The sequence below is a fragment of the Procambarus clarkii genome, chromosome 20 (assembly GCF_040958095.1).
Source record: "Procambarus clarkii isolate CNS0578487 chromosome 20, FALCON_Pclarkii_2.0, whole genome shotgun sequence".
In the NCBI taxonomy this organism is placed as follows: domain Eukaryota; kingdom Metazoa; phylum Arthropoda; class Malacostraca; order Decapoda; family Cambaridae; genus Procambarus; species Procambarus clarkii.
In genome coordinates, this window is record NC_091169.1 from 22,347,380 (window position 1) to 22,361,505 (window position 14,126).

Genomic DNA, 14,126 nt, shown 5'->3' on the forward strand with positions numbered 1-14,126 from the left:
AACAAACAGGATGCATTCCAAAAGGTGTTCTAAAGTTGGCCATTCTTAAGTCACAACACAACACATAGTATATATACTATGGTCCTCATCGTTACTATTAGTACTTTACTACCAAAACAGGAGGATGGGCTGTTATATGATACCATAATTAATAATGATTTGCAATCCAATTGATTGCCATGATGTGGTACCTGTCCTGGCTCCAAGTTTAGTCCTGCAGGCAAGTGCTGCATGTCTTCAGCATCATCAAAGTTCACCAACACTTGTACAGTGCCATGAAGGGTATTTCGTGGGTGGTCGAGCACTTCACTAAAGGTCAAACGGCATTCACCAACTTTAGCTGGATGACCCGAATCATGAAGAATATACACAGACACTGCAAGAATTCCAGGATTGAATATAATGAAATTCCTCATTCTAAACCACCACCGGATACACTTGCCACCAGATGGCAGCAGAGGTGACCCAGGGTCTCTGCCAAATTGTGAATGATTTTAAGGAGTGGAGTACATGGCTAAGCAGGATTTTAAAATACTGCAGGTAGGGAGGACGACAACCAATGAAGAACTTGAGAGGCTACACAATATATCTAAATGTGCAGAAAGGAGATAAAAGCACAGCTGCCTTCCCCAATAACCTGGATGGGGCAGTCCCCAAAGATGTTCCCACAAGCACCCCACATGCAGCTGATGAGTCACCCTAATAATGAAAAAGAATAATATTAAAAAAAGAATAATAATTCTTTAATAAGAATTCCAGAGAACAACATAGAGCACATAGAGGTGTCTAGAGATGAAGTGGAAAACATGCTCTTGGAGCTAAGTAAGAACATAGCAGTTGGTCCAAATGGAGTTTCACCATGGATTCTGAGAGAATGTGCACCTGAGCTCAGCATTCCACTTCAAATGATTTTTCAGGCATTCCTGTTTACAGGAGTTGTAGCTGATGTGTGGAAAAATCTAACATAGTTCCAATCTACAAAAGTGGCAGCAGGGAAGACCCTTAATTATAGACCTGTATCAATGACAAGTGTAATAGTCAAAATACTGTATTGGAAAAAAAATTAAAACTAAATGGGTAGAACACCTGGAGGAAAACAATATAATATCAGACAGACAGATTGGTTTTCGATCTGGAAGATCTTGTGTAACGAACTTACTCGGTTTCACAGAGATCTTAGAAGGAAAGAGATGGTTGGGTTGACTGCATCTATCTGGACTTCAAAAAGACTTTCAACAGTTCCACATAAGAGGTTGTTCTGGAAACTGGAATATATTGGAGGGGTGACAGGTATGCTTCTAACATGGATGAAAAATTTCCTGACTGATAGAAAAATGAGGGCCGTAATCAGAGGCAATGTATCGGACTGGAGGAATGTCACAAGTGGAGTACCACAGGGTTCAGTTCTTGCACCGGTCATGTTCAATGTCTACATAAACGATCTACCAGTTGGAATACAGAATTATATGAACATGTTTGCTGATGATGCTAAGATAATAGGGAAGATAAGAAACCTAGATGATTGTCATGCCCTTCAAGAAGACCTGGACAAAATAAGTATATGGAGCAACACTTGGCAAATGGAATTTAATGTGAATAAATACCATGTTATGGAATGTGGAACTGGAGAACATAGACCCAAGTTAGTAAATAAACTACTGTTAAGCTTTATGCAGTGTTTCCGTTGAACCACTTCTGAATACTGCCAATTATTTACTCAAGCCTTCAGCTCTAAGTGTCTTCAACACCAAGCTGCCTATATTCACTAAGCTATAAATGTGATGAGGACCCTAGGAGTCCCTTAAAGTGTTAAATCATTGAGGAGATTCCAACGATCAACGTGGAGCAGGACCAGGTGAGGCTAGTCTGAGAAGAGACCCTCAAGGACTAATTCGACCTTGCTCCCAGGCCCTGTACGGTTGTTCTCGTATTTTCTCTGCTAATTCCGACAGCTTCGTGAAGCGTCTGCCACATGTACATTGGCGACGTACGGATTGCAGTCGGGGAAGTAAAAAAGAAAACCCCCACACTCAGCCACCTGAATGCCATAAAAATGATGCTACAACCATATCAAAACTCCAGACACAAAGAGCAGAGGAGAAGTTCCAATTAACGAAGTACGTCACCAGACCAACCCTCAAGAAGAGGCTGAGCTACGTAAAAATCAGTGTTGAATGTAATTTAACACTAATTTCTGGGTGAGCCCCGAAGGCTCCTTGAAGTTATCATATATTGATCGGTGTCATATTATCATGTGTCATCAGTCATGGAGTTCTTATTGGCCTACTAGGGACCATAAGCCAGAACCTGGTCCCCTCACAGAGGTGCAGGAAGCAATGGCCTATGAAAACTTTACATTTCAAGTGTAATCATACTTACCACCACCAGGAAACCACCCAGAAAGGCATAAGCATAAGAACTGATGGTGGAGAAGCCAGCTGACCCAGGCTGCTTCCCACTTCCCACCAAACGAAGGGGGGTGAGGTGAGGTGACTAGTTTCACAAATTTTCTGTCCTTTCTTTACAGTGTTGGGAGAGTTCTTTTAGCAGTTTTGAGGCTGTAGGCTCATTTCTAATAAAGCATTAGTCTGTTTCGTTTCGAAGACTTTCTGGGTGCCTTTCCTTGGTGGTGGCAGACCTGAATAGACATATAAGGTTTTCAGTGCCACAGCTCCTGCGCCTCTCTGAGGGGCCAGGTTCTGGCTCATGGTCTCTGGTAGGCCAATAAGAACCCCATGACTGATGGCACCTAGTAGTATGGCACTGTATCAGTGTGGTAGCTTCAGGGAGCCAAAAAGGTCTCCCCCGAGAAAAATAAAATCTTTAATAAGCAAGAATTTTCCTATTAGCATTAATTTTGCACAAATGTAAAGAAATTGTAAATTTTCATAATATTGTATTATAAATACATTTGGACTCAACTGTATATGGTAAATAGTTTTTGCAGCAATAAAACCAAGACAATAGTACCAAGTACTGTACTATAAAATAGTGTATGATAATAATTTTTAAGCATAATTAATTAGGCAACATATGCTAAGCTTTAACATCCTTTAAATATAAATGAGTGCAACACAGCAACACGTGTCTATATTACCTGTTACATTATCTTCACGTAGAGACTCAATATTTCTGTAGTTCATCTGAAATTTGTAGAGGGCGGAATAATTGTAACGGGCATCGGTACCTATGGAAACATTTGTATGCTGTAAGGGATCTTCCAGAGAGAATGGAACTGTCCAAGAAACAAATGTTTTTAACTGACTAAATTCAGGAGCTTCAAATGCCACTTTGTCAATGTGAAACTCCAGCACATTGTCATGTTTGCCCAGACTGACCGTTCGTGTTAGGTTATGACCCAAACTATCTAACTTTTCCTTAAGGCCCTTGTCCGTAATCATCAGCATTTGATGCTCCAGCTTCTCACAACGTTCATCACGCCTCTTGATCGTCTCCTGTAAGTTCTTGATCGTAAAACGCAGATCATTTTCCATATCTTGAGATTCCTGAGTAACTCTTGTCACCTGAAGTGAAACATACATTAGTTCAAGCATCAGCCCATTCTCTTGATTTACCACAACATACAAAATGCAAAGTACTAACCTAACCAGAAATGTACGACCCAAGCAGCCCACCTAGCCTAACCTACTGAAACACTGAAAAATGAATACTGTAGTTGTGAGCACTATTTTTCTGGTCTACGGTATAGTATTTTGTAATTTGTATGCTGGGGACCATAACGTACAAAATTTGAAGTATGTACTAGTTAAGAGGATGAGTGGCAAGCAGGTATAGCATACATGATGGGGAAATGGTGCTGTCTACAGCACCATTGGCCCTTCAAAACCCTGGCCCTGCAAAACATGGCCCTGCAAAACATGGAACATGGCCCTGCAAAACATGGCCCTGCAAAACTCCCCTGTGGTTGGGGGTTTTCCTTATCTGCCATTGACCGGGGTTAGGCACCCAGAAAGGTAGGCATAACAAAATAAATCCCACATGGTAAGAAACGTACAATGAAAATCGAACAGAGGCAGAACTCCCGCAATCCCAAGTAAACAACCAAACGTCACACTCCGCCACAGTGCCGCTCGTCCATGCAGCCCTCCACCTCCCCGAGAGGGAGAGGGGGGAGCCTCAGACCCCCACGCTGGCTACTTAGACCTCCAGTTCGGAAGCTAAGCAACAAAACACAAAAAAACGCCAACTGGAGAGAGGGAGGGGTGCCAGGGAGTCTCCGGGGCTCACCCAGAAAATGGCGTTTCATTACATTCAATGCTGGTTATCTGTGGAAAGCCCCTACAGCTCCCTGGAGTTACATAACCAAAGATAAGGAAAAGAGGGACTTACCCGAGGGAGACAGGCTTAAGGGAGCCGGTCGGCCGAGCGGACAGCACGCTGGACTTGAGATCCTGTGGTCCTGGGTTCGATCCCAGGCGCCGGCGAGAAACAATGGGCAGAGTTTTTCACCCTATGCCCCTGTTACCTAGCAGTAAAATAGGTACCTGGGTGTTAGTCAGCTGTCACGGGCTGCTACCTGGGGGTGGAGGCCTGGTCGAGGACCGGGCCGCGGGGACACTAAAAAAGCCCCGAAATCATCTCAAGATAACCTCAAGATAACCCGGGAGGCAGCTGCTATAAACTCTTCAACGCAAAGTCAAGACAACTGGCTGCAACCCGCGACTCAAAGCTGCACAGGGATGCCCAGGAGCATGGACGTTAACCAATTAATGGGCACCCAGGACCCTATTTGACCTCCAAAATCCCCTCACCCCAATATCAGCCCAAGACATGTTGCCATACTCGGCAGCCTTTAAACTTCCTAATGTCATGGGCACAAGGATAGACCGCAGGCTGGCTAGACTTAATAACCCTGCAGATGACCTGGGAGACCCGAGCCCTAGAACAGGGAACGAGGGAAACCAGATCAACCCAAAGCACATCCCAGCCACCGAAGCTGAGAAAAGCCGTCTCTTTCTCTGCCAGGAAAGAAGGAGAAGGCTGCAAATGAACAAACCTACCACCAGGACCAAAAGAGCAGAACCCCCCCCTGCACCAGAGAAAAGCATGAAGCTCCCCAACCCGACCCCCCCTAGAGGCCAATGCCAACAAAAAACCAGCGTTGAATGTAATGAAACGCCATTTACTGGATGAGACTAGGGGGGCTTCCCGGAGCTATCCAGGCTGATATGTAATATACTGTATTAAACTTTGGCATCAGTCAGTGTGAATGGAGTTCATAGGCTTATCAGGGACCATGAGCCAGAACCTGCCCCCCCCCCCCTCCTCACAGAGGCACGAGGAGCAGTGACCTATACAATAGCACATGTGATTTGGAGCATTTTATGTCTGCCATCGACCAGCTCAGGCACCCAGAAAGGTAAGCATCCCAAAACAAACCCCCTATTCTGGTTGAAACTACAGTACTACTGAAAGTCAAACAAGTTGGAATTCAAGGTCAGAGAACCTTCTGCCCTGGATAACGTTAGCTGACGAGCTGGAGGTCAGAGTAGCCAGCGCCGGGGGTCCGGGGCTCCCCCTTCCCCCTCTTGGGGAAGGGGGAGCTGCGCGGACGAGCGGTGCGGTAGTGGAGTGTGACGTTTACTTGTTTCCTTGGGATTGAAGAGAGTTCTGCCTCTCTGTTCAGAAAGGTTAGGCACCTTTCTGGGTGCCTAACCCCGGTTGATGGCAGATAAAGAAAACCCCCAACCACAGGGGGGGTTTTCCAGGGCTATTGCTCCCTGAAGCCTCTCTGAAGGGGCCAGGTTCTGGCTCATGGTCCCTGGTAGGTCGAACTCCATAGCTAATGCCCCAGTCTAATAACATCACACATTAGTCTGATAGCTCCAGGGAGCCGTTGGGGCTTCCCACAGAAAAAGTGCATACAGAGACAACATACAGTACTAGATACCACGCAGCTCAGGTGTTTGAAACATGTATTATGACAATGGTATTTGGAATATTTCCACATCCATTTTCGTCATTTTGTGTACAATATATGTATTTGATTGTTATTGTCTGATAACAATATTTGCTTAATAATATTTGTCATGTTTTAATTTTTTAAAGTTTAAAAGAATTTTTACCAATATTTAGACCTTGTACAATTATGTTTGAGCATGGAGGCGAAACATCGTACAATAATGATTCACTTTTCTCAGATTTGCGAAAATTTAAGAACATATTTGCAAATCATTTCATAATTGTAAAATAACATTGGAACTAAGTATGTTTAAAAGATTTTATGCACTGTACAATAGTTTACAAGTGAATTAAGTTGAAACAGCGAAGGTTTGTGTGGTAATAGAGCCTCGTGGACTGAAGGACTGTGTGGAGAGGAGGGAACATGGTAGTGAGGCTCTAGTACCATGGCCACCCCATTATAGAGAGACCCAGGGAGTGAGTATGGTGTCGGGGCCCCTGCTATTGTGGCCACCCTTTGTTGGGAAGCCTTGGAGAGGGAGTAACTTGTCAGGGCTCTAGTAATAACCTAAGTGTAGTTACAGGATGAGACCTGCAGTCGTGGTGTCCCATCTTCCCAGGACTCTTTGTCATATAATGCTTTGAAAGTACTAACAGTTTTGGCCTCCATCATCTTCTCACTTAGCTTGTTCCAACTATCTACCACTCTGTTGGCAAAAGTGAATTTTTTTTTAAATTTTGGCAGCTTTGTTTAGTTAGCTTAAATCAAGAAAAATAGGTCATAGAAATTCCAGGTCTTAAGAATTCTTCTTCATCAATTTTGTTGATTCCAGTTAATATTTTGTAAGTAATGAATATATTGCCTTTTTTCCTGTATCTTCTAGTTTTGTTATATTTAATGTCTGTAACCTCTCCTTGTAGCTCTTGACTTTCAGTTCCGGGAGCCATTTAGTTGCATGTCTGCACCTTTTCCAGTTTGTTGATGTGCTTCTTAAGATATGGGCAGCATATAACTGCTGCATATTTCCAACTTTGGTCTCACAAAGGTCAAAGGTCATTTTTAATATTTTGCCAGTCATGCATTTAAAAGTAATTTTGATATTGGAAAGTGTAGCATAGACTCCTCACACAGTGTTCTTTAAGTGGTCCTTAGGTGAGGATTTTCTATCTAGAACCACTCCTAGATCTCTTTATTTATCAGAATTCTTTAAAGCCTTTTCACATACTTTGTAGATTGTGTGTGTGTGGTCTATTTTTCTCCTATTCTAAATTCCATAACATGCCATTTATTCACATTAAATTCCCTTTGCTAAGTGGTGACCCATACACTTATTTCATCCAGGTTTTCTTGAAGGTAATGGCAATCATCTAAGTTTCTTATCTACCATAGTATCTTAGCAAACATGGACAAATAATTATGCAATCCTTTTGGTAGATCATTTATGTAAACAATGAACATTACTGGTATAAGAACTGAACCCTGTGGTACTCCACTCCTGACATTTCTCCAGTCCACACATTGCCTCTGATTACTGCCCTCATTTTTCTGTCAGAAAATTTTTGCATCTAAGTTAGAAGCCTTCCTGTCCCTCCTCCATTATGTTCCAGTTTCTATAACAACCTCTTATGTGGAGCTCTTATACATACATCTCATTTACTGCCTTCCGAATAGCATGTCGGTTTGAATCCAGTCAAATTCAATAAAAACTTTCTTAGCTTTTCGGTGCCTTTTCCTGAATTTTTTTTTTCCTGAAATCAAGCTTTTCAACTGCTTCATTTTCCTCAATCTCTTCCAGATTATAACACATTGTATACTTTATTTCCAAAAGGACATGGTCATTTTTACCCAAGAGAGGAAGGTACTGAATGTCAACTCTCTCTTTCCTGGTGAATATCAAATACAGCATTGAAGAACATTCCCTTTCCTCATCCTCGTAGCTTGTTTAACGTGTTGATACATGAATGTCCCCAGGATCTTGGTTATCTTGAGATGATTTTGGGGCTTAGCATCCCCGCGGCACAGTCCTCGACCTAGACCACCGGGGATCGAACCAGGAACTTCAGGACTACGAATCCAAAGCGCTGTCCACTCAGCTGTCAGGCGTCCTGATTGGCGCCCACGTGAGGATGAGGCTTACGAATCTACAGGTCCAAAAGTTTTCTGTTCTTGATTCATAGGCCTCCCAGTCTACGGATTTCAAGTTGAAGTCACCAAGTACCAACAGTCATGATCTATCTTTATCCACTCTTAATATAATCTCTCTCATAATCATTATGAGGCCCTCTTGTTTGTCGACCACTTTCTAATGGGGAGCCCTCAGTGAGGAAGGCATTTGGTGTTGGGACTCAAGAGTCCTGTACAAAGAATTATGTAAGGAATACCATGCTAACCTGGTCCTGTAAAGCTTTGTAAGTCTGAGAATGTGAGGTGAGAGTTGATGTTATCTTCTCCAGCTCCAGCATCTTCTCCCTGTACACCAATTGAAGCTCGCTGTGGGCTTCTCTCAGGGCTTCAGTATCCTGAATGAGAACAAATATATTTCAAACACAATGTCACATTCAGTTATTATGTCAAACTTGTTTGACTTTAGGCTGCTACTATATACTAATATCTTAAAATAACAATTGATGAATATTAACTCTTAGATAACAGTTTGTATACTTGCATGTTAATGTGGATTTCTGTGGGGAAATCGACCGGTGATTGTTTTGAGTATTAATTCAAGAGATTGTATTTATTACTTCTTAGCGGACTGCATTTTATAATTTACTGTCACCAATAAACTTCCCTTCACACATTTGGGGACATTTCATATTTTAATCTTACCGTAATTAAACGGTAGATGTAATTACTATTAAGTATTAGATCATACTATATAATAAATATTTAAATGGCCTCAGCTGCTTCAGTAGTAATGGCTGATCATCATACATCAGATACTCTTGGACACGTGCACTCCTGTGATTAATGGCATCTTGGTGTCCTGATGTGGCCAGCTCAAATTGTCTCATGCAATCACACTCACCTCGGGATACCATACACCGTAATATCTGATGACTACATACATGTACAGGTGTTACACATGAACTTAAATTGTTATATTAATGAGGCTTACCCTTGTGTTTAGTGTCTCCCTGCACCTTAACGATTAATCCTAGTCACAGAATAAATGGCCAAATAATCTTAACTAATAGACTAACCAAACTGGCACCTCCCTTTGATCTTAAGTTGTATAATCTCGGCTGTAAATATTGAATAAGTGGAGTCACATTGCTTTCTAGGATACGCTGGGAGTAAATTTGTGTTGCTGTGGGAGGCCCTCTTGTGAGTACAAGTTCACTACAACCAATATGGCTGCCTCTGTTTACACTGTTGTTACGACCCTTGTTACAAACACTGCCAACTGACCTCGAGCGGTGCTCTCGGCCCTTGAACTCCGAGTATGGCCCGCCCTCCTTATCTGGAAGGGAGGCCTATCAGCAATATTGATTGATTACTTTTATTGTCTAGACAGATTATTGAGATAAAGTGTGATTAAAATATAAATAGATATAGGGTTTAAAGATTATAAGTAGTAATTACCTAAGTGTAGTTACAGGATGAGAGCTACGCTCGTGGTGTCCCGTCTTCCCAGCACTCTGTCATATAACGCTTTGAAACTACTGACGGTCTTGGCCTCCACCACCTTCTCACTTAACTTGTTCCAACCGTCTACCACTCTACTTGCGAAGGTGAATTTCCTTATATTTCTTCGGCATCTGTGTTCAGCTAGTTTAAATCTATGACCTCTTTTTCTTGAAGTGCCAGGTCTCAGGAAATCTTCCCTGTCGATTTTATCAATTCCTGTTACTATTTTGTATGTAGTGATCATATCACCTCTTTTTCTTCTGTCTTCTAGTTTTGGCATGTTTAATGCTTCTAACCTCTCCTCATAGCTCTTGCCCTTCAGTTCTGGGAGCCACTTAGTAGCATGTCTTTGCACCTTTTCCAGTTTGTTGATGTGCTTCTTAAGATATGGGCACCACACAACAGCTGCATATTCTAGCTTTGGCCTAACAAAAGTCATGAACAATTTCTTTAGTATATCGCCATCCATGTATTTAAATGCAATTCTGAAGTTAGAAACCATAGCATAGGCTCCTTGCACAATATTCTTTATGTGGTCCTCAGGTGATAGTTTTCTATCTAGAACCACCCCTAGATCTCTTTCTTTATCAGAATTCTTTAAAGATTTCTCACATAATATATAGGTTGTGTGGGGTCTATGTTCTCCTATTCCACATTCCATAACATGACATTTATTAACATTAAATTCCATTTGCCAAGTTGTGCTCCATATACTTATTTTGTCCAGGTCTTCTTGAAGGGCATGACAATCATCTAAATTTCTTATCCTTCCTATTATCTTAGCATCATCAGCAAACATGTTCATATAATTCTGTATACCAACTGGTAGATCATTTATGTACACAATAAACATCACTGGTGCAAGAACTGAACCCTGTGGTACTCCACTTGTGACATTTCTTCATTCCGATACATTGCCTCTGATTACTGCCCTCATTTTTCTATCAGTCAGAAAATTTTTCATCCATGATAGAAGCTCACCTGTCATCCCTCCAATATTTTCCAGTTTCCAGAACAACCTCTTATGTGGAACTCTGTCGAAAGCCTTTTTTAGGTCCAGATAGATGCAGTCAACCCAACCATCTCTTTCCTGTAATATCTCTGTGGCTCGATCATAGAAACTGAGTAAATTCGATACACAGGATCTTCCAGATCGAAAACCATACTGTCTGTCTGATATTATATCATTTCTCTCCAGGTGTTCTAACGGGGTGAGAATAGCTTGAGCTACCTCATCCCTTTGTGTGTATTTTACCTCAATAAACTTATTTCAATTTCCAGGTGTTCTACCCATTTAATTTTGATTAGTTTTTCCAATACTTTCACTATTACACTTGTCAATGATACAGGTCTATAATTGAGGGGATCTTCCCTGCTGCCACTTTTGTAGATTGGAACTATGTTAGCCTGTTTCCACACGTCTGCTACGATTCCTGTACACAGGGATGCCTGAAAGATCAAGTGAAGTGGAATGCTGAGCTCAGATGCACATTCTCTCAGAACCCATGGTGAAACGCCATCTGGGCCAGCTGCTTTGTTCTTACCGAGCTCCTTTAGCATATTTTCCACTTCATCTCTAGACACCTCTATCCGCTCTATGTTGTTCTCTGGAATTCTTATTGTGTCTGGTTCTCTGAAGATTTCATTTTGTACAAACACACTTTGGAACTTTTCATTTAATGTTTCACACATTTCCTTTTCATTTTCCGTGAATCTGTTTCCAATTTTCAACCTCTGGATATTATCCTTTACCTGCAATTTGTTGTTTATGAATTTGTAGAATAGGCCCGGTTCTGTTTTACATTTATCCGCTATCCCTTTTTCAAAATTTCTTTCTGCCTCTCTCCTTACTGCTGTATAGTTGTTTCTCGCATCTTTGTATCGCTGGTATGTTTGGGGGTTTGGCCTCTTCCTATACTGATTCCATTTTTGTGTCTTTTGGTCTCTTGCCCTCTCACAATATCTGTCGAACCAATCCTGTTTTCTGGCCCTGCATCTCTGTTTTGGTATGAATGTTTGTGTGCCTTCCTCGTATATTTTTAAAAATTTGGCATACATTTCATTTTCTTCCCTGCCTAGCAACAATTCTGTCCAATTACACTCATTAAAAAAATTTCGAAGTTCCCCATAGTTGCCTCTCCTTAAATCGAGTTTATCAACTGTTTCAATATCCCCATTTTCTTCTAGATGATATCTTAAAGCATAATCAATGTCTAACAGGACGTGATCACTCTTTCCCAAGGGAGGAAGGTACTGGATGTCAAATATCTCTTCTTCTTTCCTGGTGAATACTAGATCCAGTACTGACGGTACATCTCCTTCCCTCATTCTTGTAGCCTGCTTTATGTGTTGATACAAGAATGTCTCCAGAATGAGGTTCACAAATCTGCATGTCCAAAAGTCCTCCGTTCTTGCTTCATAGGCCTCCCAGTCTGTTGCTTTAAAGTTGAAGTCCCCCAGTATCAACAGTCGTGATTTATCTTTATCTGCTTGTACAATAATATCTCTCATGACCATTATGAGGCCCTCTCGTTTGTCATCCAGTTCTTCCTTTGTCCATGTGTTGCTTGCTGGTGGGCTGTAGGCATTTACAATTATCAGCTTATCATCCTGATTCCAGACCTGCAATGCCATTATGTCAATATCTCGAGGGTTTTCAAATATTAACTCTTTTACCCTCAGGTGTTTTTTCACCAGTACAGCCACTCCTCCCTTCCTAGTTTTCCTGTCACGTCTCCAAACTGAATAGCCTCTTGGGAATATGACTTCATTTATTATATTTCCTTCAAGTTTCGTCTCTGATAATGCAACAATATCTGGGACCCTAAGCTGGATTATATCTTGCAACTCCAAAGTTTTTGACCTCACTCCATCTATGTTGGTATATACAATTATCAAGAACATGTTCCCTTTTCCTTTGCTCTTTACTCCCCCTTCCACTACTGATCTTGTTGCTTTGTTTTTATGTACCATTTCACAAGCTTTCCAGTCCCTGTCACTTTGTAAAAAAAAGAATTTCTGTCTTCATTTCTATCCCCATTTAGACGTTTTGCCTCAATTAGGTTCATTTTCAGCTTTTCTCTGTCTTCCTTGGAGAGGTCTTGTCTTATTGACCAAAGTTTGCCAACCTCATCACTCTGCAGTTTCCTGGCATTTCTTAGCACTTCCATCATGTTTTTCACTCCATTAAACGTCACCCTTAAGGGGCGGTTCTTTTCTTTCTCATATTTTCCTATTCTTCTAAAATCACTGACACTGACATTTTAAAATCACTAGTACTTGATAGTACGTGCACTATTGATTGTTATTAAGGATTTGATTTAATCCTCACCTGAAATCGATTGATGTTCCAACTATTTTTTAATTAAGTTCTTCCAGAACTTTCTAGATCCTTGAGAAATCATGCACATAGTCACGTAGACACACACGGGCCTTTATGGCATACATGACCAAATGATCATGTAGGACCTAGTTAACCCTTAAACTGCGCATGGCGTATATATACGCCCCGAGTAACATATCCCATGGTGCGCATGGTGTATATATACGCCATAGGGTGCCAGGCCTGATTCAAATGGCCCGCGGTTACACGGGGTTCACAGTAGCTTCCTCAGGGCTCTTGTAAACAGATGCCATTTTAAAAAAAAATCGTGGGCAATATTCTCAGGTGTGAGAGGCACAGTACTGTTGGAGCAACCAAGGCCGGCGCACGCAGCATGAGCGAACAGCATTGCTGTTCAGCTTGTGACCAAAGCATCGCCGAAAAATGTCAAAATAAATATATAATTGTTATTATTTAGCAATGACAATATTACAGATGACCCATGACTGATATAAATAACCAGGGTTGTGATAATAGCAGGATTGTTGTAATAATTAGCGCTGTGGGAGGAGTGATGGTGAGAGATGGAGGGAGACAGCATCGTTTACTGACTGTGTGGCTAGCTGTTATTGTTTGCATTCACCATACCAGGTCAGTGGTTCTCTATGGTGAACACAAATGTAGATACTTATATATAATGTGTGTATTAGTGTAATAACAGCAAAAGGATTATGCTGGGAGGAGCCATATGGGTGACGGAGGTGACGTCGTCTGCACGATTTGTCTAGCTGTTTAGAGGGTGGCCACTATGCTCTTTGGGCGCACTACAAGCTTAGGTGTACAGTTACGGTGCATAAAACATGTATATATTTATATATAATATGTGTATATAGGGTAATAACACTGCAAACAGTATTGTTGGGGGAGAAAGTTTAGTGCGTGTGACCTTGAAAGAGTGAGGGAGCCGCCAGCCGCCATCTGTGTATAGCGATGACTCTTGGTGCCTGAATTAACTATATCAGCTTAGCTGTACAGTTGTGGTGAACAAAATATATACATACTTATATATAACGTCTGTATATAGTGTAATAACACCACAAATGGTATTGTTGAGGAAGAAAGTTTAGTGCGTGTGTTGAGGGTGTGGCAGCGAGTGGCTGGCTGGTGTGTAGCGGTAACTCTTCGTTGCTTTTCGACTCTCAATACCAACTTCGTGGTTCGTTATGGTGACCAAAACATGCAGATACTAATATA

At 41.6% G+C, this 14,126-nt stretch overlaps 1 protein-coding gene across 16 annotated transcripts in view; it reads right to left on the reverse strand.

Moving 5' to 3' along the window:
• The window catches only part of LOC123755482 (protein fantom), a 79,707-nt gene that overhangs the window by 25,116 nt on the left and 40,465 nt on the right, over positions 1 to 14,126 (reverse strand). For 14 of the 16 annotated variants that reach the window (XR_011229184.1, XM_069327676.1, XM_069327684.1 and 11 more), the window contains 3 exons: positions 8,314 to 8,442; positions 3,098 to 3,524; positions 192 to 376 (listed from right to left, as the gene is read on the reverse strand). Coding sequence is in view for 15 of the 16 variants with exons in the window: in XM_069327676.1 (XP_069183777.1) it covers positions 192 to 376; positions 3,098 to 3,524; positions 8,314 to 8,442 (741 nt within the window). In the remaining variant the exon portion in view is untranslated. The remainder of the gene's footprint in view (positions 1 to 191; positions 377 to 3,097; positions 3,525 to 8,313; positions 8,443 to 14,126) is intronic. The other 2 variants (XM_069327687.1, XM_069327688.1) reach the window with 1 other exon arrangement.